The sequence below is a fragment of the Mirounga angustirostris genome, unplaced genomic scaffold (genome assembly GCF_029215605.1).
Source record: "Mirounga angustirostris isolate CCGP_5_RB_7025 unplaced genomic scaffold, mMirAng1.0.hap1 SCAF_10, whole genome shotgun sequence".
NCBI classification, from domain to species: Eukaryota; Metazoa; Chordata; class Mammalia; order Carnivora; family Phocidae; genus Mirounga; species Mirounga angustirostris.
Genome location: NW_026991718.1, coordinates 51,631,417 through 51,656,347, shown reverse-complemented (window position 1 = coordinate 51,656,347; position 24,931 = coordinate 51,631,417). Strand labels below are relative to the sequence as shown.

At 42.0% G+C, this 24,931-nt stretch overlaps 1 protein-coding gene across 1 annotated transcript; it reads left to right on the top strand.

Moving 5' to 3' along the window:
* Positions 1-6,321: 6,321 nt before the first annotated feature.
* Positions 6,322-24,595, top strand: PCYOX1 (prenylcysteine oxidase 1). Its single transcript, XM_045884808.2, has 6 exons — positions 6,322-6,505; positions 7,768-7,974; positions 9,205-9,379; positions 19,871-20,082; positions 20,399-20,551; positions 21,187-24,595. The coding sequence occupies exons 1-6, from the start codon at positions 6,394-6,396 to the stop codon at positions 21,843-21,845; spliced, it is 1,518 nt and encodes a 505-aa protein (XP_045740764.1). The 5' UTR covers positions 6,322-6,393; the 3' UTR covers positions 21,846-24,595.
* Positions 24,596-24,931: the final 336 nt, after the last annotated feature.

Genomic DNA, 24,931 nt, shown 5'->3' with positions numbered 1-24,931 from the left:
CCCAATACAGTTGAAGGACTATTCCTATTCCATTACGTTATTGTTCTTTAATGTTCATTAAGAAGAATTTGTCTTTAGTAACCAGATTTTTGAGAGGCAGGAAAATCTTTTCAGATATTTTCATTTCCTTGGTATACTCAATGCACTTTGGAAAATATTTAAGAAATAGTTATTTAAATAGTTATGCAAATCGGTCAAAGAATCCTAAAACTAATTGAGTCAGAAGATATATAAATTTCAGTCCTCTTCGAAGGGGGTGGAAGAATTAGGGCTCTGAAATGTGGTTCGGTGTAATCATTACGCATTTCGTGTTGCATTTTATAAATTATGTCAAATATTTTTATTTTTTTATGTGAAATATTTTTAAACATAGGAGAATGTACACATCCAAAAACGTGATGTCCTCTTTAGAATAGTTTCTTCAGACTACACCTTAGGGTTTCTATTTGTGGAATTGTCTTTAGAATCTGGGGCACGTTCTTCAATTTTATTCAAAGATTTCAAATATCAGTCTTTGGAGGATGAATAAGACAAGTGTTAATAGTGTTAATAGTGGGTAAATTTTTTAAAAATAGCTTTTTGAAGCTATTTCAAAATACACTGTACAGTTCAGTGGTTTTTAGTTTATTCACAGAGATTTGCACCATCACTATAATCAATTTTACAACATTTTCATCATTCCAAAAAAGAAATTCTTACCAATTAGCAGTCACTCTCTATTGCCCATCCCACCTGACTTCCTACATATTCATCTGTCTCTATAGATTTGCCTATTCTGGGGATTTCATATAAATGGAATCATACAATATGTGGTTCTTTATGACTGGCTTTTTTCACTTAGCATTATGCTTTTATGGTTCATACAAGTTGTAGCATGTATCAATATTTCATTCTTTTTTTTTGCCAAATAAAACTCCATTGTATGGATATAGCACAAGTATCTTTTAAGCTTTAAAACCTTTATGAAAATTTTCTTATTTTGTTATATGATTTAAATTGTTATATATGTTACATTATAATATATGTATATATTATATTTGTATAACATCATATAAATATATTATTTACATTAACATATATTAAATATAAATATATAAAATACATATAAATATATAATTGTAATATATATGATATATGTTAACATATATGTTATATATTGAAGTTTTAAAGTTACAAAACTAATACAGACTCACTATCACAAGTGAAACAATATAGGGACACCTGGGTGGCTCAGTCAGTTAAGCATCTGCTTTTGGCTCTGGTCGTGGTCCCAGGGTCCTGGGATTGAGCCTGCTTCTCCCTCTTTCTGCTTCTCCCTCTGCCTGCTGCTCCCCCTGCTTGTGCACTCTCTCTATGACAAATAAATAAAATCCTTAAAAAAAAAAAGGTGAAACAATATAGATAAATAAGGAAAAGATTAATTCCTTCATTCTCCCCCTCTTGACGTAATTAATGTTAACAGATAAGTCAGTAGGTGGGACGCCTGGGTGACTCAGTCGGTTAAGTGTTTGCCTTCTGCTCAGGTCATGATCCCGGGGTCCTGGGATTGAGTCCTACCTACATCGGGCTCCCTGATCGGCAGGAAGCCTGCTTCTCCCACTGCCTGCCGCTCCCCCTGCTTGTGCTCTCTCTCTCTGACAAATAAATAAAATCTTTAAAAAAAATTAGAAAAAAAAGATTAGTCAGTCGGCTTCCACATCTTATTTTACAATCATACAAATGCAAATGTATTAAGTACTTGGGATTTTTATTTAAAAAATGTGGTTAGTCCATGGATATTACTTTGCAACTTTCTTTTCTCACTTAAACTTACATCATAGATATTTTCCAGTTGAACCAATACAGATCTAATTTATTGTTTTTTTGGTAGCTGCAAAATAGTCTATAAAATGAAAGTGCCACAGTATTTGTTAAATTGAATAAACGACCATAAATGGTATTGATGGACATTAGGTTACCCCTGTTTTTGTTTTGTTTTTCCACTACAAAAAATTTTGCAATAAGCATCTGGGTACATACACCCTTATAACTAATTCTTTTATTTCTTTTTTTAAGATTTTTTTATTTATTTGACAGAGAGGGACACAGTGAGAGAGGGAACACAGCTGGGGGAGTGGGAGAGGGAGAAGCAGGCTTCCCGAGGAGCAGGGAGCCTGAGGCGGGGCTTGATCCCAGGACCCTGGAATCATGACCTGAGTCAAAGGCAGACGCTTAACGACTGAGCCACCCAGGCACCCTTATTCTTTTTTTCTTTAGAATAGATTCCCAAATGTGGGATTTTTTGATTAGACAGTATATCTATATATATATCTATCTTAATAGATAATTGTTTTTAAAAAGTTTTTAGTCATTCACACCCCACAACAATGTTTGAAAGTCAGTTCCAGAGATCCCCATCCATTCCACCTCATTTTCTCCTGCATTAAGCTGTCAGTCTTATTAGTTTTTGCTAATATGAAAGATGAAAAATGGTATATCTTTAATTTACTTTTGCTTAAACTACTACTAGAATTGAGCATCTCTTCATGTGTATTTCATTTTTTAAAGACTATTTTTTCAAAGCAGTTTTAGGTTTACAACAAAATTGAGAGGAAGGTAGAGATTTCCCATTTACCCAATGCTCCCATTCATGTATGTTTTGTTTTGTTTTTTTGAGCATTGGCACTTGTTTTCTCTTTTGTGACTTGCCTATTTATATAGTCTGTATTTATATTGAGTTGTTTACCTCTTATCAATTTGCAGAGCTCTTTGTATGTTTGCAACATATACTGCAATCTTGCCTGCCATATTAGTGGCAGATATTTTTCTGGCGTATTATTATTATTATTATTATTTTTAAGATTTTATTTATTTATTTGACAGACAGAAGAGCACAAGCAGAGGGAGTGGCAGAGGGAGAGGGAGAAGCAGGCTCTGCACTGAGCAGGGAACCTGATGCGGGACTCGATCCCAGGACCCTGAGATCATGACCTGAGCCGAAGGCAGACGCTTAACCATCTGAGCCACCCAGGCGCCCCTGGCGTATTATTTTTTTAAACTTTTAAAATTCTATCTTTTGCCATCTGAAAATGTTTAAGTTTTATGTAGTCAAATATGTTTATATTTTCTTTTATTGTTTCTAAATTTCCTGTCTTGCTTAACAAGGAATAAATTTTATTTAGTTTATTTAGAATATGAAAAAAGTGAGATGTAAGGCGGTAAGAAGGTATGAAAAGGAATTTTTCTTTTTTTTTTTTTTTAAAGATTTTATTTATTTGACAGAGAGAGACATAGAGAGAGAGGGAACACAAGCAGGGGGAGTGGGAGAGGGAGAAGCAGGCTTCCCGCCGAGCAGGGTGCCCAATGCGGGGCTCGAACCCAGGACCCTGGGATCATGACCTGAGCCGAAGGCAGACGCTTAATGACTGAGCCACCCAGGTGCCCCAAAAAGGAATTTTTTCAGGGTAGTTTCAGAAAAGAAAAAGAAACATGGAGCAGTGGCAGAATTATAGATTTAAGTGTTATCAAAGATAAGCAAAGCCAGCTCTTAATCGGTAATACACTATTGCAATAGGGAAGATTCTAGCATAATCTGAACTTAACTTCAATTTGTACAGATGTGACCTGGCATTTTGAAAAGAGAATGTAGGTATAGGGAGGGGGATGAGCAGGGGCCCAGTAGAGTCCAGGAAGGGAAAGATTACAAAACTTGAGAGAAAGGGTGGTAACTGGTGCTTCTCAGTTAGGCTCCTACCCTCCCACAGAGGCTATGAGACAGGGGCTCTATCATGATGTGTTGGCTGGAACAAACAGTAGTCTTGGCAGCCTTGAGTTTTCTCAGACAGGCACTTTAAAGGTAGCTAGGGTCATTCCAAGGACAGAGCTTTGAACTGTTAGAAATTGTTAGTGTTTTGTTCAAGTCTTAATAGGCTAAGACTAAGGCCTGCCTAGTGGAGTAGATTGCTCAGAGGAGGCTGGCTGGAGTTTGGTCAAGTAGAGAACCTTAGTAGTGTTTAGTCTCCTAGAGGGGAGTCTGTTTTTCGAGCAGCACTCCTTCTTATGAATGTTTGCTATATTACCTTATTATTACTCTCCATATATATGGTAACATTTTCCCTCTATGACCTTTTTAAGATTTTTTTTTTTTTAATTTATTTGAGACAGAGAGAATGAGAGACAGAGAGCACATGAGAGGGGGGAGGGTCAGAGGCAGAAGCAGGCTCCCTGCCGATGCGGGACTCGATGCGGGACTCGATCCCGGGACTCGATGCGGGACTCGATCCCGGGACTCGATGCGGGACTCGATGCGGGACTCCAGGATCATGACCTGAGCCGAAGGCAGTCGCTTAACCAACTGAGCCACCCAGGCGCCCCATCTATGACCTTTTTAAAAACTTTTTGGTTTTTAAAGTGGCAGTGTTACTTTGAAAGGGCAAGAGTGCGGAATGAGAAAGCCTCTGACCCACCTTCCACTTTGCAAGTCCTTTACACTGTCTCTTCACTGAGTGTTCTTTTTATTTATCCATTTATTAAAGATTTTATTTATTTATTCATGAGAGACAGAGAGAGAGGCAGAGGGAGAAGCAGGCTCCCAAGGAGCAGGGAGCCCAGTGTGGGACTCCATCCCAGGACCCTGGGATCATGACCTGAGCCGAAGGCAGACGCTTAACCATCTGAGCCACCCAGGAGCGCACTGAGTGTTCTTTCAGTAAACTCTTTCCCAAGGTTTCAGCAGCAGCAGTGAAAGCTTCCAAAGATGACACATGTGTCAAGGTCACTAACATGGTCCATTCTAATCAACCAACAAACATTTGAGGGCCTAGTAGGCTTAATGCATGGGTAATTGTGTTGTGAGGATAATGTAGTTTGGAAAAAGGAAAGTAAAAGACACAGAGAGTTTAGTTCTTTCTTTGTAATTTCTAGATATAGTGAAAAATGGAGCTTACTCTTCATCTTTTTATGTTCTTAACTAGGCGTGTTTATTCCTTGTATGATTTGCATCTTGTTTCATTAACACCACCTTCACTCCCCCTTTCTTTCTCTGCTTAACTGGCCTCCTTGCTGTTCTTTAAACATGCCAGGTATTTTCCTTACCTAGAAAGCTCTTTCCCCAGATATTTGCTTGACCCACTCCCTCACTTCCTGCAAGCTTTTGCTTAGGTGCTATCCTGTTCAATGAGGCCTACCCCAACCACCTTTTTTAAAACTGTAACCCATTCCTCATTCTTCTTACTCCACTCTGTATAATACATCATTTACTTATTTGTTCTAATTACCATATCTCCTTCCACTAGAATATCAGCTCAATTAAAATAAATATTTAAAAAAATCTGCTTTGTTCACTGATTTTTCTCAAGCACCTAGAACATTGCTTGCCACTTAGTAGGAACTCAATAAATATTTGTCCAATGAATGAATGCTTTTTTTTAATGTTTTATTTATTTATTCATGAGAGTCAGAGAGAGAGAGGCAGAGGCAGAGAAAGAAGCAGGCTCCCCGCCTAGCAGGGAGCCTGATGTGGGACTCAATCCCAGGAAACTGGGATCCTGACCTGAGCCGAAGGCAGACGCTTAACCATCTAAGCCACCCAGGCGCCCTGAATGAATGCTTTTTGCACTGGGTTTTATACTCCCTTTTTCCAAGTTTAATATTTCTTTTTATCCAACTTCTGTTCCTTCCATCCACACTGTTCTTCATGTTCACATACTGGTTTTTTGTTTTGTTTTCTTTTGGCGGGGCGGGGGAAGAGTGGAGATGGAGTATTTTACTTAGAAAATGGGATCTTATAATACCCATCACTCAGCCACTAGTTTTTCTCACCTAACAATACCAGGATAGGTCCTACATTCTTTTTAATGCTTGCATAATGCTCTACTGTGTGATACGGGCACATTACTTTTATTCATATCTACCATTACTTTCCACCTTGGACCACCCATCCCCGGTCGCCCTCATTTTCCCTTTCAGCGATCACTGTTTACCCATTCATCTTATGCCCAACAGTCCCCGGAACATAGTGGTCACTCAGTAAGCATTTGTTGCTCCATGGGTCCGACAGCGATTTGCTTTGTGCATTCTCTGACAGGCAGAGACTGAAAAGACAGAAGAGGTCACTAGTGAAGAAGTGATGCTTCACCTGAATAGAAGGGGAGTAAGGCGGCGAGCTGGGGTGAGCCTCCGCCTCTGGTGCCCCCGGTGCCTCTGGTGTGTCCCAGAAGTAGGGTGCGTTTCGAAGGGGCGGGACATGCTTGGGAACCGAGCGGACCATGCTTGGAAGCTCCTGAAGGGACGCCCCGCTCCTTGGGCGGGGCTCGGAGGGGCGAGGCCGGTCGGGGGCGGGGCGTGCGGAGCGCGCAGACTCATAGCAGCCGCGGACTATAGGGCGCTCCTGTGGACTGCCGCGCTCCGGGAGCCATGGGGCTCGCGGCTGGGGAGCTCGTCTCGTCGCTTCTGGGGCTGTGGCTGCTGCTGTGCAGCCGGGGGTGCCCCGGGAGCGCCGAGCTGCGGGCCCCGCCAGATAAGATCGGTAGGTGACGGGGGCGGGGGACGGCACGGAAACGGTGCGGGAGCGCGCCCCGCGCCGGGCGGCCGCTACGCAGTGCACCAGGCCCCGCGGCCGCGACGTCCACCAGGCCGCGCGCGCCGAATCCTCCGCGCAGGTCAAAGTCTTCTCAGTGCGTGACTTAGGGTCGCTGTCGGTGCCCCAGGGACCGTGTCTTCCTGGGACCTTGTCGATGTGCCCATTAGGGGAATGGGCGGTGGAGGGAGTATTGGGGCGGGCGGCCGCCAAGCGCCCCTTGTGCCCCTGTCTCGGAGGCCTGGGGGTCTGCGGAGGCCGAGGACCCTCTCGCCTCCTTCCTTTGCTGCACCTTTAGGCGGCCAGTCTTCTGGTTCTGGAGCGACCGGCCGCCTCGCTCTGCGGATGACAGGCGCACGCGGTCAGCACGCAGAGCAGTGCAAACAAGCTGACCCGTCTGCTTCCCTTGATAGGCTGGACTGGAACCCCATTACCCCCTTTCACTTTGCTGAGGTCGGCCTGCTGCCAGAGGCCCTAGCTTGCACAATTTCTCTACCTAGGACTGCTACACAGCCGAAATAATCCACTCTAAAGTTTCAGTCTTGGTTTTTGCCGCGTTTGGTTTCCTTTCTTATTCCCCTTAAAGCTTTGTTTTGTGGGGGCATTAACCCATCTATTTTTTTTTTTTTTAAAGATTTTATTTGCGAGAGAGAATGAGAGAGCGAGAGCATGAGAGGGAGGAGGGTCAGAGGGAGAAGCAGACTCCCTGCCGAGCAGGGAGCCCGATGCGGGACTTGATCCCGGGACTCCAGGATCATGACCTGAGCCGAAGGCAGTTGCTTAACCAACTGAGCCACCCAGGCGCCCCTAACCCATTTATATTAATGAGACAGAACAAATCTTGGCAAAAACGGTGGCCACTTTATTTAAAATGCATGCTGGGAAGGCCCACCTCCTCTGTTCCCATGCTTTGGGCACGAAGAAGGTTGTGCAGAACCAGTGGTGTCTCAACAAAGAACTATGAGAACCTTTGGGGATCTGCCCCCCCAATCCAATGTCAATTTGTACATCAATGTACTATCACTTTTGTCCGAGGGCCGTGTCTGTCCAGATTCAGAATTCTATCTTCAGCAACTGTCACTTGCCTCCGGGTCCCCAGCTTCCCTAAATTGGTGATAATAGCCTTGACTAACATCTGTTATTCAAAAACAAAACCCACATAGCTGGGTAAGAAGGAAAGAAACTGTCCCTTTTTTTTTTTCCATCCATAGCAATTATTGGAGCTGGAATTGGTGGCACTTCAGCAGCCTATTATCTGCGGCAGAAATTTGGGAAAGATGTGAAGATTGACCTGTTTGAAAGGGGAGAGGTGGGAGGCCGCCTGGCCACAATGACTGTCCGAGGGCAAGAATATGAGGCAGGAGGTTCTGTCATCCATCCTTTAAATCTGCACATGAAGCGTTTTGTCAAGGACCTGGGTATGTAATTTGTTCTTAGAGCTAAGCAGATTTCTGTGTGACCATCCATGGATATGTTTATCAGATAGGGAACTGAAACTTCCGCCTTGTTGTCTTTTACAGAGAAGTTGGTAAAACGGTTTTCCTCACTTTGCTGCTAGCAATTAGTGCAAGTTTAGTTAGGGGCCACTTTCCCATAATGGGACACTAGTTATCTGTATCTTCAGTTATCTGGAATTACAGCCATTGGGGGGGCGGGTGGGGATGGTTGCTGTTCTTAGTTCTTAAACCTCTGGGTTCATGTTAAAGAATCAAAGGATGGTTTGAGTTAGCAGAAACCTTTTGTACTCATTTACAGCTGGGAAAATGAGGCCCAGAGACTTTCAGTGTCTAGCATAAAGTCACTCACACAGGTATGGGTCCAGACATGTGCCTAGAACCTGGGACATCTGACTGCTTCCCTGCCAGCAGAGGAGCTGGACAGGTTGGGGGAAGTCTGGCAGGCCTCTGCAGGCCCTTTGCTCAGAGAATATTGTGTAATTTTTGCCTTATGTCATTTTTGCTATCTGAAATAGCCAGTTATGCAAAATAGGATTCATACAGGAATGGGGATGTCTCCTTTCCCTTTGCTGCTTTCCACATCTCCTGTGGATGCTTCCTGAGCTGCTTTCCTCCATGAGGGCAAATATATGTCAGGAGCAGTTAATGCTGCAAATATTCATGTCTGATGTTTCTGTTTTTTTTTTTAAAAAGATTTTATTTATTTGAGAGAGAGAGAGAGAGAGGATGGGCAGGAGGAAGGGCAAAGGGAGAAGCAGACGCTCTGCTAAGCGGGCAGCCCGATGCAGGGCTTGATTCCGGGACCCCAGGATCATGACCTGAGCTGAAGGCAGATGCTTAACTGACTGAGCCACCCAGGCGCCCAACATTTCTGTTTTTAAATTGAATTCAGTTTGTGTTCTGACATTTTCCTTTGACTTTTTAGTCTTTTTCAACTAAAAATAGCCAGGCTGATTTTGATATATGTGCATGACCATCTGACCCTTCCTTTAGAGATCTGCTTTAGGACAGTGTAGTGAATGAATAGTGTATTACACACTGTTCTAAAGATAGAGCTCCTTTAATATGTTTTCTGAGAACTGGGGGAAGCCCAGAATTCACACACTTCAGAGTGTCCACCTAGCTTCAGATGATCTTTCATTTGATCAACATAGAAACCCTGAGTTTAGCTAACCCTTTCTGTTTTTGCAGGTCTCTTTACTATTCAGAGCTCTGGTGGCCTAATGGGGGTGTATAACGGAGAGACTCTGGTGTTTGAGGAGAGCAGCTGGTTTATAATTAACATGATTAAACTAATTTGGCACTATGGATTTCAGTCCCTCCGAATGCACATGTGGGTAGAGGACATATTGGACAAGTTTATGAGGTAATTTTTTCCCCTTCCATTTACCCTAAGACCTTTTAGTTAGATGATCTTTAGGAATTTTATTTCTTGAAACAGTTCTCTACCTAACTGTAAGGCCTGTTTGTCAGATTGTTAGGTAAATGGTTTGCATAAAATATGCAGACCGTTTATCCACTTGAATATTGAAAGAGTAATTTTTGCTTTTGAAAATGTATTTTGCTGGGCGCCTGGGTGGCTCAGACGGTTAAGCGTCTGCCTTCGGCTCAGGTCATGATCCCAGGGTCCTGGGATCGAGTCCTGCATCGGGCTCCCTGCTCCTTGGGAGCCTGCTTCTCCCTCTGCCTCTCTCTCTCTCATGAATAAATAAATAAAATCTTCAAAAAAAAAAAAAAAAAAAGAAAATGTATTTTGCGGGCGCCTGGGTGGCTCAGTCGTTAAGTGTCTGCCTTCAGCTCGGATCATGATCCCTGGGTCCTGGGATCGAGCCCCGCATCGGGCTCCCTGCTCGGCGGGAAGTCTGCTTCTCCCTCTCCCATTCCCCCTGCTTGTGTTCCTGCTCTCGCTATCTCTCTCTCTGTCAAATAAATAAGTAAAAAAAAAAAAAAAAGAAAGAAAAAAGAAAATGTATTTTGCAAATGCTTAGTTGTTTTTTTTTTTTTTTAAGATTTTATTTATTTGCGAGAGAGAGAATGAGAGACAGAGAGCATGAGAGGGAGGAGAGTCAGAGGGAGAAGCAGACTCCCTGCTGAGCAGGGAGCCTGATGCGGGACTTGATCCCTGGACTCCAGGATCATGACCTGAGCCGAAGGCAGCCGCTTAACTGACTGAGCCACCCAGGCGCCCTTAGTTTTTTTTTTTTTTTTTTAATATTTTATTTATTTGACAGAGAGAGACATAGTGAGAGCAGGAACACAAGCAGGGGGAGTGGGAGAGGGAGAAGCAGGCTTCCTGCCGAGCAGGGAGCCCGATGTGGGACTCGATCCCAGGACCCTGGGATCATGACCCGAGCTGAAGGCAGATGCTTAATGACTGAGCCACCCAGGCGCCCCTAGTTTTGCCACATACACTTAAATGCTCTACAAATGTTAACTCCTTGAATTCTTATGACAGCTCTCTCAGGTACTGTTACTAGCTTCTTACAGATGTGGAAGGTGGAGGCATAGAGGTTTCAAGTGTGCAAGAACACCAACCTAGGGCGCCTGGGTGGCTCAGTTGGTTAAGCGACTGCCTTCGGCTCAGGTCATGATCCTGGAGTCCCGGGATCGAGTCCCGCATCGGGCTCCCTGCTCGGCGGGGAGTCTGCTTCTCCCTCTGACCCTCCTCCCTCTCATGCTGTCTCTCATTCTCTCTGTCTCAAATAAATAAATAAAATCTTTAAAAAAAAAAAAAAAAAAGAACACCAACCTAGTTAGTAAGTGGTGGAGCTGGAGTTCCCACCCAAGTATTCTGGCTCCAGAGTTCTCTCTCTCTCGCTTTTTAAGATTTTATTTATTTATTTGAGATAGCAAAAGAAAGGGAGTGAGCAGAGGGAGAGGAAGAAGCAGATTCCCTGCTGAGCAGGGAGCCTGACGAGGGGCTCTATCCCAGGATTCTGGGATCATGACCCGAGCTGAAGGCAGACGCTCAACGACTGAGCCACCCAGGTGCCCCGGCATGTGCTAATTTTTATGCTGGTTTACAATTTTAGATGCTAGAGAAATTTAACTTGTAAGTGCTGATATTTCATTACTATGAGTTTCAGTGTAGTAAAATAATTGTTGATAAGGTAAAATTACATGTCATATATGACCCAGTATTGACAAGGACAGATATAAGGATTGAGTAGGATAAATATACTCTAGTTTTTGTAACTTATGGTATTTTGGGATTTCTTTTTTTTTTTTTTTAAAGATTTTATTTATTTATCTGACAGAGAGAGAGTGCATGAGTGAGCACAAGCAGGGGGAGCAGCAGAGGGAGAGGGAGAAGCAGACTCCCCCCCTGAGCAAGGAGCCCGATGTGGGGCTTGATCCCAGGACCCTGGAATCATGACCCGAGCCCAAGGCAGATACTTAACTGACGGAGCCACCCAGGTGCCCCTGGGATTTCTCTTTCTAGACATCGTTGTTAGGTCAGTTCCTCAAACACTTTTCCAGTGGGCACATTAAGGTCAGCTACAGTGCAGATTGTTTTAAAGTAGTCATTCATTCATTTACCAAATACTGACTGCCTATTATGTGCCAGGCACTATTCTGGGTCCGGAGGATGTAGAATAGAACATGTCCCTGTCCTCAAAGAATATACATTCTAGTAGAGAGACAAGCAGTAAACCATAACTAAGAAAATATATAGAATTTGTGTAGAGATAGCCAGTTTCTAAAGAAGGAAGGTAGCATGTTGCTGCATGCTCAACAGGAAAATCAAGTTCAGATGGCATCATGATACAGCCTCTATGTAAATTTTCTTACCCGTGGCTTACTTGACATGTAGAGAACTGCCCTGTGAGAAATCAAGAAATCACCTTTAAAGTGAATTCTGGATATTATAGAACTGTGAAATAGGGACGCCTGGGTGGCTCAGTCGTTAAGTGTCTGCCTTCGGCTCAGGTCATGATCCCAGGGTCCTGGCATCCAGCCTCCCATCGGGCTCCCTGCTCGGCGGGAAGCCTGCTTCTCCCTCTCCCACTCCCCCTGCTTGTGTTCCCTCTCTCGCTATGTATCTCTCTGTTAAATAAATAAATAAAAATCTTAAAAAAATTTTTTTTATTGAAAAAAAAGGAACTGTGAAATAAATGCAGTGATGGGATAGATTATACTTTTTTTTTTTGATGAAGTAAACTCTATGCCCGATGTGGGGCTTGAACCCGTGACCTTAGAGATTTAAGAGTCGCATGCTATATGGACTGAGCCAGTTGTCAGGTTCCCCAGGATAATACTATTTTTGATTTTAAAGTTTATTACCCTGAGATCAAGAGACGCATGCTTTTCTGACTGAGTCAGCCAGGCATCTCTATTTTTGATTTTAGAAAACACAGTTCCCCTACTTTATGGAATTACTGCCTACCTCTGGTCTTTGATATTTGATTATACAGCACTGATTCTTATGTTGTTCAAAGGGCCATGCACCCTACATTTCTGTTTCTTTCAATAAGTCAGGAACAGAAAAATTTTATTTTGGTAATTTTATCATATCCTATGAGAAAGCTGGCGAGAAGGCTGGTATTGAGCCAGCATGTGCCAGTTGTTGAAGTAGTTAAATACTGCTGGACTAGTGACATAGCTGTTGCCCTCTGTGTTCCTACTCCTCCCTGTCTGCCTCCTCTCCAAACCCCTTCCCCCCGCCACCAGCAGGGAATCTTGACTCAGTTCTAGTGCTGTCATCAGTCTACTTCCTGTTGAATGCTGTACCAGTTATTAAATAAATGACCCTTGAATAATTTGGGGGGGTTGGGGTGCCAATCCCTTGCATAGTTGAAAATCTCTGTGTAACTTTTGACTTCCCCAAAACCTAACTGCTAATAGCCTGCTGTTGACAGGAAGACTTACTAAGAACATAAACAGTCAATGAATACGTATTTTATATGCTGTGTCTAATGCTTACAATAAAGGAAGCTGGAGAAAAGAATGTTAAGAAAATCAAAAGGAGGGGCGCCCGGGTGGCTCAGATGGTTGAGCATCTGCCTTCGGCTCGGGTCATGATCTCCAGGTCCTGGGATCAAGCCCCACATCGGGCTCCTGGCTCAGCAAGGAGCCTGCTTCTCCCTCTCCCTCTGCCTCTCCCCCTGCTTGTGCACCCTCTCCCTCTCTCAAATGAATAAATAAAAATCTTAAAAAAAAAAAATCAAGGAAGAGAAAATATATTTATGGTACTCCCACTGTATATATCTGGAAAAAAAAATAACAAAAAACAAAACCCATATATAAATGTACTTGCACAGTTCAAACCTGTGCTATTCAAGGGTCAACTGTATTTGTAATATCACCCCATGCTGGAGATACTCTGGGATATTGCAAAAATCAGAATTGGGAACAACAGAGGTTGCCAAAGAGTAATCTGGAACAACAGATTCCCCTGCATTTCAGTGAAGCAGTAGTTCTCAACCCTGGCTGCACATTGGAATCAATCTTTTTTTTTTTTTTTTTAAGATTTTATTTATTTATTTGACAGACGCAGCGAGAGGGAACACAAGCAGAGGGAGTGAGAGAGGGAGAAGCAGGCTTCCCACAGAGCAGGGAGCCCGATGTAGGGCTCGATCCCAGGACCCTGGGATCACGACCTGAGCCGAAGGCAGATGCTCAACGACTGAGCCACCCAGGCACTCCTCTTTTTTTTTAAGATTTTATTTATTTATTTGAGAGAAAGTGAGCAAGCGAGCACAGGCAGGGAGAGCGGCAGAGGAAGAGGGAGAAGCAGGCCACCCGCTGAGCAGGGAGCCTGATGCAGGGCTCAACCCCAGGACCCTGAGATCATGACCTGAGCCGAAGGCAGACACTTAACTGAGGTGCCCATGGGCATTGGTATTTTTTTTTTTTTTTTAAAGATTTTATTTATTTATTTGACAGAGACAGCGAGAGCGGGGAACACAAGCAGGGGGAGTGGGAGAGGGAGAAGCAGGCTTCCCACTGAGCAGGAGCCTGATGTGGGGCTCAATCCCAGGACCCAGGGATCATGACCTGAGCCGAAGGCAGCCGCTTAACGACTGAGCCACCCAGGCGCCCGGGGATTGGTATTTTTAAAAGTACCTCAAGTGAATCTTACCTATAGTCAAAGTTGCAAATATTAGGTTAAAATGTGCAATTGGATAATATTCTTGAGTTTTTTCTTTCTTTGAATAGTATAGAAACCTAAAGGCCTTGCTCAAATTTTTTTCTCCCTATTTTCAATGTATATGACAAATCCATTTGGGTCCCCTTCTGGAAAAACTTTTGGGGGATTTGCTGACCAGCTTTGGAGAAGTACATTGTCATTTTTGTGCTTCCGTTTCAGAGTGCACAGTGTGAGCGAAGGCCCATGTGACAGTAGTAAACCATGACATTTGAAAGAGGGTGATAGGCAACACCCCACACCCGTGCAAGTATGCATTCATTTTCTTGTTGGTGGAGCTGCTTGGGGTGGAAATCCTGTAGCCCCTGCTGTTCATACTTTCCAGGTTAATTTCCAGTTCTGAGCATTTATTTATGCAGTTCTTCTAGTTGGATGCTATTCCTTACTCCAGAGTCCAATCTCTTTTCTCAGCCCTTTCAGCAAAGCCTTCCCCTAAATCTCTAGTTGCCATTCATTTCTTTTCAAACATCCCATAAGTGTTATATGGAGCACAGCACCCACACACTTGTGTTGTTCTATGGGATGTACAATAATTAGAATACAGTAGATACTCAGATGTTTGTTGAATTGAATCCTCTGGTTCAGTGATGGCTTTCTGTTGCGATATCTTGGTTTCTGGGCTAGGTTAAAGCTCATTCTTGTCTCTAGCACTTAGTGTGATTCTGAGGAAATATTAGATCCTTAACATTTCTTAATCTGAGACTGGTAGGATTCAGTGAAAGGCTTTATAAACACCCTTTCTTCCTTCCAGTTACTCCTAACAAATATACTGAGTCATATTTACTCTTTTCTCTTCCTCCTTTCCCAAATCTAGTCTATCTTTAATCCTATCAGTTTTTAAAATGTATCCAGAATTTCACCACTTCTCACCACCATGGCTTCTGCCACTTTGATGCAAGCCACTATTATCTGTCTGTGTTGTTGGAATAGCTCCCTGTGGTAGGCTGAATCAAATGCCTCTCTCCCCATGCAAGATGTCTACACCCTAATCCCTGGAACCTGTGAATGTGTTACCTTACATGATAAAAGGGGCTTTGCTGAGATGATTAAGTTAGGGATCCTGAAATGGGAAGATTATTCCCAATTATTTAGGTGGGCCCAGTGTAATCACAAGAGTCCTTATAAGAGGGAGGCAGGAGGATCAGAGTGAGTAGTAGGAAATGTGATGATGGAAGTAAGAGGTTGGAATGATGCCAGAAAGGTGCCATGAGCCAAGGAATGCAGGTGACTTACAGAAACTGAAAAAAGCAAGAAAATGGACTCTTCCCTCAGAGCTTCCAGAAGGAACCAACCTTGCTGACACCTTGACTCTCTAGACCAGTGAAATTGACTTTTGGATTTCTAACCTGCAGAACCGTAAGATAATAAATTTGTCTTGTTTAAGCCACTTAGTTTGTGGTAATTTGTTACAGTAGCAACTGGAAACTAATATACCTCCTAACTCACCTCCCTGCTTTTGCCCTTGTGCTACCACTGTTTTCAGCATAGCAGCCAAAGAGGTATTTTTAAAAATCTAGGAGTCATCATATTACTTCTCTGCTCAGAAACTTTAGTGGCAAAAATAGAGCTACCCTATGACCCAGCAATTGCACTACTAGTATTTATCTAAAGGATACAAGGGGCCCCTGGGTGGCTCAGTAGTTAAGCGTCTGCCTTCGGCTCAGGTCATGATCCCAGGGTCCTGGGATCAAGCCCCACATTGGGCTCCCTGCTCGGCAGGAAGCCTGCTTCTCCCTCTCCCACTTCCTCTGCTTGTGTTCCCTCTCTCGCTGTCTCTCTCTCTGTCAAATAAATAAATAAAATCTTAAAAAAAAAAAGGATACAAAAGTCCTGATTCGAAGGGGCACATGCACCCAGTTATAGCAGCACTATCAGCAATAGCCAAATTATGGAAAGAGCCCAAATGTCCATCAACAGATGAATGGACAAAGATGTGGATACACACACACACACACACACAGTGAAATATTGCCATTTGCAACAATGTGGATGGAACCAGAGTGTATTATGCTAAGTGAAATAGAGAAAAGACAAATACCATGATTCCACTGATGTGTAATTTAAGAAACAAAACAGATAAACATGGGGGAAAGGAAGGAAAAACAAAATAACATAAAAACAGAGAGGGAGGCAAACCATAAGAGACTATAGTTAAGAGAACAAACTGAGGGGTGCCTGGGTGGCTCAGTCGGTTGTGTCTGCTTTTGGCTCAGGTCATGAGGGGATTGAGTACCACATCAGGCTTCTTGCTCAGCAGGGAGCCTGCTTCTCCCTCTGCCTGCTGTACCCCCTGCTTGTGCTCTCTTTCTGACAAATAAAAGCTTAAAAAAACAAAAGGACAGACTGAGGGTTGTTGGAGGGGGGGTGGGTTGGGGGATGGGCTAAATGGGGGTGGGTATTAAGGAGGGCTTGTTGGGATGAGCACTGGGTGTTATATGTAAGTGATGAATCACTAAATTCTACTCCTGAAACCAATACTATGTTTTTTTTTTAAAGATTTTATTTATTTATTTGACAGAGACACAGCGAGAGAGGGAACACAAGCAGGGGGAGTGGGAGAGGGAGAAGCAGGTTTCCCGCCGAGCAGGGAGCCCGATGCGGGGCTCGATCCCAGGACCCTGGGATCATGACCCGAGCCGAAGGCAGACGCTTAACGACTGAGCCACCCAGGCATCCCTTATCTCCTAATTTTTTATTTCCTGTTTATTATGGGCAGAATTATGCCCTACCCCCTTCACAGGTTGAAGCCCTAGGCCCCTGTAGCTCAGAATGACTATATTTGGAGATAGGGCTTTTAAAACTTTTTTTAAGGATTTTATTTGACAGAGAGAGGCACAGCGAGAGAGGGAACACAGGCAGGGGGAGTTGGAGAGGGAGAAGCAGGCTTCTCGCCGAGCAGGGAGGTCCTGTGGGGCTAGATCCCAGGACCCTGAGATCATGACCCGAACTGAAGGCAGACGCTTAACGACTGAGCCACCCAGGCGCCCCCTCATTGCTTTTATGTAGATTTTCTGAGGTCCTTACTCCACCCTTCCAGAAGTGTTTCATCTCTCACCCCCCCAGCCCCCACCCAATATTTTATTTATTTGAGAGAGAGAATGAGATAGAGAGCATGAGAGGGGGGAGGGTCAGAGGGAGCAGCAGACTCCCTGTTGAGCAGGGAGCCCGATGCGGGACTCAATCCCGGGACTCCAGGATCATGACCTGAGCCGAAGGCAGTTGCTCAACCAACTGAGCCACCCAGGCGCCCCCACCCAATACTTTTTTTTCTGACTATGCCTCTTCCTGCTCTCTTGGATCTGTTTAAACTGCACTGGCCTCGTTGTTCTTTGCACGCACCAGGCATGCTTCTGTCATGAGGCTTTTGCACCACTCTTTTATCAAAATATTTTCTCCCCTGGATGCTGCAATTCTCACCTCCCTCAGGTCTTTGCTCAGATGTTACCTTCTTAGGCTTTCCTTGACCACTCTACTTATTTTGGGGGACCATCTTTAGAGTTGCAACTCTACCAACTCTAAGCCTTCTCAGTCTTCCTTTTTGATTTGCTTTCTCCTTAACATTTATCATCCTCTAAACTGTTATATAATTTATTCACATTAATTTTTTTACTACCTGTTTCCCCAAGTAGAACACAGGATCCATTAGACATTTTTTCTCTGTTGTATTGACCTCTGCATCTTTAGCACCTAGAATACCTGGCTCAAAGTTAATGCTTCATAAATATTTATTGAATGAGTAAATGTTAAGGATTATACAAATGTTTAAAAAGAAAGAGGCTGTAAAGCAGCCTGATTAGCAGAAATTACACATCTAACTTCTTAGTAAATATGTATTCTAATGCAAATAGTATTGTAAAACAGTTACATGTTCAATGATTACATGGTCTCTGTTGTCTCACATCTAGGCCTTTACTGGAGGCTTGATGGAGTGGGGTTGGGTCCCAGGCAGGAGGCGGCAGGGAGTAATTTCTTTATGATATTATATGTGTTATTTAATTGGCTACTGTTTTGTCTTGCTGTTAGCCAAAGCTCATTCTTCATTTTATGAGATAGCCTATTTTCTAAAGAACTCCGTGTTTTCATCCTCTACCTTTTCCAACTTCCTAGGACTAGAAACCAATTGATAAGGTTGGAAGGAGTTATTTTAGTTTTTGTTTAGGCACGGATATCAATTTCTTCCACAAAAATGTATTCAGTGTTTTATATACTACACTGTTAGAGAGTAGGTAATATTGAAATGGATGGGACATTGTCTCCTGCTCAAAATATTTACAATTTGAGAGAAGAAAGTTGATATAAGATAGAGATCTTTCTTTGGTACTTATTTCTTCCTTTGTTTCATATACTTATCTATGTATGTGCCTTAGTATCTGTCCCCAACTGTAGGTTCCTTGAGGGAAAGGAATCATCTTTCTCATTTTTGTATCACAACTTGAAAAATTACATCTTGAATTACTATGTGGACGTCTGTGAAGTTCAAGAAAATGTTAGGTGGTATTTTCTAAAAATTAAGTAATAGTTGAGCAAGACTTTGCAGAGGAGGTGGGGTTAAGCCCAAAGTGTATTCTAGTTGGGAGAAGAGCTAGTGCAGTGTTGGGGAGAAATATGCAGAGCATATTTAGAGATCAGTGAATGGGTCAGGTGTGTTCAAGTGGAGGATGTAAGTGTGAGTTGGTGTGTGTGTGTGTGGTTGAGGGCAGAGGGGGCAGCTTGTGCTTGAACCTTCTGCTTGTCATGTGACTTTTAGACAAGTCCTTTTACTTGTGTCTCTATCTGCAGTTAGAGCAAAAGAGTTAGACTTGATGAGTTTGGCTCTAAAATTCACTCCTTTTTTTAAGGTCAGGAGTTTATTTAGTAAGCAGGGTTGTTTTTTGATAAGTCAATAATGACTAAAGATGGGGGCGCCTGGGTGACTCAGTCATTAAGCGTCTGCCTTCGGCTCAGGTCACGATCCCAGGGTCCTGGGATTGAGCCCCGCATAGGCCTCCCTGCTCTGTGGGAAGCCTGCTTCTCCCTCTCCCACTCCCCCTGCTTGTGTTCCTGCTCTGTCAAATAAATAAATAAAATATTAAAAAAATAATGACTAAAGATGTATTTTAGGACTTCTGGGAGATTCATAAATGTTTCAAAGAAAAGAAACTGGAATCAGGTAGATCAGTTACTCATCTTAGTTTTAATATAAATCCCGAGTTAAAATCAGGGAAATGAGAATGAAGTAACAAGAGAGATGTTGTGAAGACTGGTAAGGTTTTCTTCTTGGGTGGGAGAAGCAGAAAGAAGTGAAAATATTTAAGTTTGAAATTAAATGAACTGAGGGTAACATGTACGATGTTAGGAGTGAACTAACATCCCAATCTACATTTTGGTTGGGATAGGAGTGGGTGGAGAGGATCAAGCCTGGTGGAAAGAGTAATTTTAGACCTGTCTAACTGCTGCTGGAAGATAAAAAGGTGAATGAGAACAAGACCTAGGACATACCCACTTCTTTAAAGGTGCTCCCAGTGACCATATTAATGCAGAAGAGTATACAGAGGACAGCGTACTACCTGAGGAGGTAGGGGTGGGGATAAGAGCTTCTGGGATACCTGGGGAAGATGGTGACTGAGGTGCATCTTACGTGACAGGTAGAAAATCATTAGAAGGAAATATGCTAATTCCCTTCCCCTTATCTTGTTTGGTGTTTAATGGCCACTCTCTTCTTTTCAAAAGGATCTACCGTTACCAGTCTCACGACTACGCCTTCAGCAGTGTAGAAAAGTTACTGCATTCTCTAGGAGGGGACGAATTCCTTGGAATGCTTAACCGAACACTACTTGAAACTTTGCAGAAAGCAGGCTTCTCTGAGAAATTCCTCAGTGAAATTGTTGCACCTGTCATGAGGGTCAATTATGGCCAAAGCATGAACATCAATGGCTTCGTGGGTAAGCCAAGGCTTGGAAGTTATAGACATTAGTTCACAGAGGGGCTTACCTGATGCTATGGTGGCTCCAGACTTTAGGCCATGAGTTGGAGAAGACTTACCTTTCTCTGAAACCTCAGACATGGTTGGCAAAATTGTGTATAAGTAGATCTGTGCATTTTTAGTGGGGAGAGAGTCCTTAGCTTTCACTGCAATTTTTGCCCCCAGGGGCTTTTTGGCAATGTCTTGGAGCAAAACTCACCTAAATTGGGAAGAGAGTGGGTAGAGGGCCTTTTACAGAGTCAAAATTAAAACACATTTTTTCCTACCACTGACAGGGGCAGTATCATTGTCCTCTGCTGATTCTGGCCTTTGGGCAGTAGAAGGTGGCAATAAACTTGTTTGCTCAGGGCTCCTTCAGGCATCCAAAAGCAACCTTGTATCTGGCTCAGTAATGTACATAGAGGAGAAAACAAGGACCAAGCATACAGGTGAGCCTGAAATTCTATTGTTCCTAATTTACCCTCTAGAAAATAATTGCTCGGGACGCCTGGGTGGCTCAGTCGTTAAGCGTCTGCCTTCGGCTCAGGTCATGATCCCAGGGTCCTGGGATCAAGCCCCGCATTGGGCTCCCTGCTCAGCAGGAAGCCTGCTTCTCCCTCTCCCACTCCCCCTGCTTGTGTTCCCTCTCTCACTGTCGCTCTCTGTCAAATAAATAAATAAAATCTTAAAAAAAAAAAAAAAAGAAAACAATTGCTCAGGGAGAAAAACCACTCTTCTGTCATCTCAGTTCCAAATGATGGAATTATAAATTGTGTATGTTGCACCACATGGAAATATTCCCAGATGTGCTCAAGTACAGTGGCACATCTCCTTGGATTTAAAAATAATCTTATTCTTAAAAGTATAATTCCATATTTTGTACTTACTGATAAAGTATCATTTCTATTCCAGTAGAAAACTGCCTCAATTCGGCAGTTATATTAAAGGGTAAAACTTTTTAATTCCTTAGAATTCTCTTTTAACTATTTTATACTTTATAAACTGCTACAGTAATAAAATTATTTTTGGAAGGTATATAGTAGAGTATGCTAGAAACACTAAAATGTATGCTTCTTTCTTCTAGGAAATCCCACAAAGATGTATGAAGTGATCTACCAAATTGGATCGGAGACCCGTTCAGGCTTCTATGACATCGTCTTGGTGGCCACTCCATTGAATCGAAAAATGTCCAATATAACTTTCCTCAACTTTGATCCTCCAATTGAGGAATTCCATCAGTACTACCAACATATAGTGACAACTTTAGTTAAGGGGCAGTTGAATTCAACTCTTTTTAGCTCTAGAGCCTTAGACAAATTTGATCTCAGTACAATCTTAACTACTGATAATTCAAATTTGTTCATTAACAGCATTGGGATTGTGTCCTCTGTAACAGAAAGTGATAACCCTCAACCATTAACAGATAGGGGATATGTTTGGAAGATCTTTTCCCAAGAAATTCTCACTAAAGAACAAATATTAAAGCTCTTTTTGTCCTATGATTATGCTGTGAAGCAGCCGTGGCTTGCATATCCTCATTATAAGCCTCCAGAGAAATGCCCCTCCATCATACTCCACGATAGACTTTACTACCTCAATGGTATAGAGTGTGCAGCAAGTGCCATGGAGATGAGTGCCATTGCTGCCCACAATGCTGCTCTTCTTGCTTATCACCGCTGGAATGGGCACACAGACATGATTGACCAAGAGGACTTATATGAGAAGCTTAAAACTGAACTATGAAATAACTTTTTTCCCCCTTCTGGCTCCAAATGAAATATCACTGGCAAAGAACACAATCTGAGCAGAGATGATTTTGAATCAGATATTTTGCCGTGAATTAGTATTGTTTAAAAAAGTAATCCCAGTGAATTATGAGAAAATACAAGTTTCTAATTAAGTGTGACAGTGTTAACTACTGCATTTATGCCATCTCCAAAATTTAACTCTTCTTTTAAATATCCATCAACAGTATAGAATCACGTGGAGTTTGTTAAACATGTGGGTTCTCTAGCTCCTCTGGAGATTCTGATTCACTAGGTCTAGGGGATGGGGGGGGGGGCCTTGGATTTTGAACAAAACTTTAGAGCACTTTAAGCTGAGCACTTGAGGAAGAGTTTAAAGACAAATTTTAGTGGGGGACTAGTTCACTTGTGCTTCACAGCTGGAAGTGACCTTCAGTCAGATAGTTATAACTACTATGGGAACTGGTTTCATAATGTCTGGCTTTATTAATTTATATCCTTTTTCAAAGTAGATGTGCCCATGCCAGAAGCCTTGACTTTCTGAATGTTCTTTTGACTGCTTCTGTCTTGATTTTATTAGGGTTAAATTCAGAAGCCTTAGTAGTTTAACTTTGTCACACAAAAATCTCAAGCAAAATGAAAGCAAATGCAGGCTATTGATTTAAGAAATTGGCAGTCTATTATCAAATCCTCACCTATGGAGCTCTAAAAAATATTGCTAGACCCCCATGCAACCAGAGATTCTGATTTAGTTGATTGAGGATAGGATCTCAGCATTGTAGCTAAAAAGTTCCTAAGGTGCAACCTGGGTTGAGAATCACTGATGTAGGGGTTTAAGATGCCTCCAAAGGATTTTCAGTGCCTTAAAAGTCCCAGAAAACCTAATGCATTATCAAACCAGATTCATTTCTTGAAGAATGATTTCTCTCAACAAGAACTCTAGTAGTAATCTTGATAGTAAGCACTGTCAGTCTGACAACAGAGACAACTCAGATTACTCCAGAGCCATTGACACTAGAGTAGGATATTCAGGATACCACACCTGATCAAATCCAGCACATGTTCGAACTGTTAAATGCTTCTAAAACTACTGTAGCATTTGGGGTTAGAAACTGGTTGCTGAAACCTTGTTTTTAAGGCAGTAGTTCTTAACTTTGGCTGCACACTGGAATAACCTTTAAGATTTTAAAGCTTCTCAAATGATTCTAATATGCAGCCAAACTTAAGAACCAGTTCTACATCTACTGTATAAAGATTATCATGAATGGTTGTCCTTACAGTCACTAATAGGACAGAATGAATAAAAGCTTGTGAATTCTAAAAATAACTATAACAAAGTTTAACATGTATTGTTGGGGGAAAAAAAGTCCATCAGATTATGGCAGCAGCTACTTTCACAAAATGGTGTAAGAAAACACTGATCCTTAATTAAAATGATTTTTGTCTCTACAATTGTGAATATTAATATGCTGATAAAACTGCCAAAATATATTTGATGTAAAGGCAGGGATTAAATTTATAGTTTGTCAAAGGGTCAGCTTTTTAAAAATTTTATTCTTAAGAATGTTAAGAGGCAGTCACATTTTTCTTTTTGTGGTTTTAATGAAGACAGTATTGTAGAGAATGTAATATTGTGTTATATGTGTGCTAAAGATTGATAAATAAAAATTGGTAATGAAATAGTTAATTCACTCACAGACTTGTTTTGCAATGGGATATACTATTTACTTACAAGAATACCAATGTAAAATGTTGCCATTGTATCAGACCTACTCTGATTAAGTTTTCCAACAGGGCATCTGAAACGGCTTCCTTCAAGAACAAAAGATTATTAATGTATCAGGCATAATAGTTTTAATGCAAACAGCATTAAATAAGGAATTTTTTTTTTTATTGGAAGAAAAATACTATCAGAGCCTGTTATACTTCAGTAGACTACTTGATTTGTCTTTGTACAGAAGAGACTGGTAAAAATTACGCAGCAGTTGACTGAAAGCCAGTTCTACTCCAGTGGTTCTCCAACTTGAATATGCATCAGAATCACCTGGAGTGCTGCTTAAAAATACTGCTGGGCCTCACCCTAGAATTTGTTTTAGTGGGTTTGGAGTGGTAGATGAAAACAGGCATCTCTATTAAGTTCCTAGGTGATGCTCTTGGTCTAGGAACCGCACTTAGGAGAACCAGTTCTGTGATTTAGCTCTATGTGGCTGCAAAAAAATGCCTGTCAACATCAGTGAAGATTAAAGAGCTGTTGGAGAAGGGAATAAAAATGTACTGCACTTGATACCAACTCTCCTTATTGTGATTAAGTTGGTTTGATCCCTCTAGCTATTCTTTGGCTGTAAACATTTTCTATAAAGAGGAAATAAAGTTTTAGACATATATATAAGCCATCCATTGTGTTCTGTTTTTCAAGTACCTTAGTCACCTCTGTATACCCCATTCTCTACAGTTTTAAAGTGATTCAAGATTTGTAGGCTTTTTACAAGATCGCAAAAAGTACAGGCCGAAGTATTTGCTTGATATGTTTCTTGAACATAGGTTTATGATATCACCATTTGCAATTTATCTTTCATCTGAGTTTGTGTGCCATAAAATTTATGACCTGGGTGAATATGGGGAGGATTATAACTGTTCTCTATACTCCAAAAAGAACTACAGTACACTGGAATGTTTTTTTTCTAGAGTTCTATTCTTATATTAAAAAATTTTCCCTGTTTATGTTCAAAATAAACAACTGTATCATTACTTCCTGTGTTTTACTTCAATTGCACTATACTTGGAACGTAAATGTACTTGGAAAAAGTCAGTACATCAAAACTACAAGAGTTTCGAAAATTGCAGTTAATGTTTCAGAAGAAACCCGCTCAGGTATGCAGGTTCTTTCCATTAGAAGATGGAAAAAAGGCATCCTTGCCATGCTTCACATTTAATCAGATTCTTCTATATTAACGCATAAAAGCTTCAGAACAAATCAATCTCAACCAGGAACAATTCACGTTAGAAAGAATTAGAATAAGAGCTAATACTCAATTTTCTATGTTCAGAATGTCTGAGAAAGCATTTTTGACTATTATAAAAGTT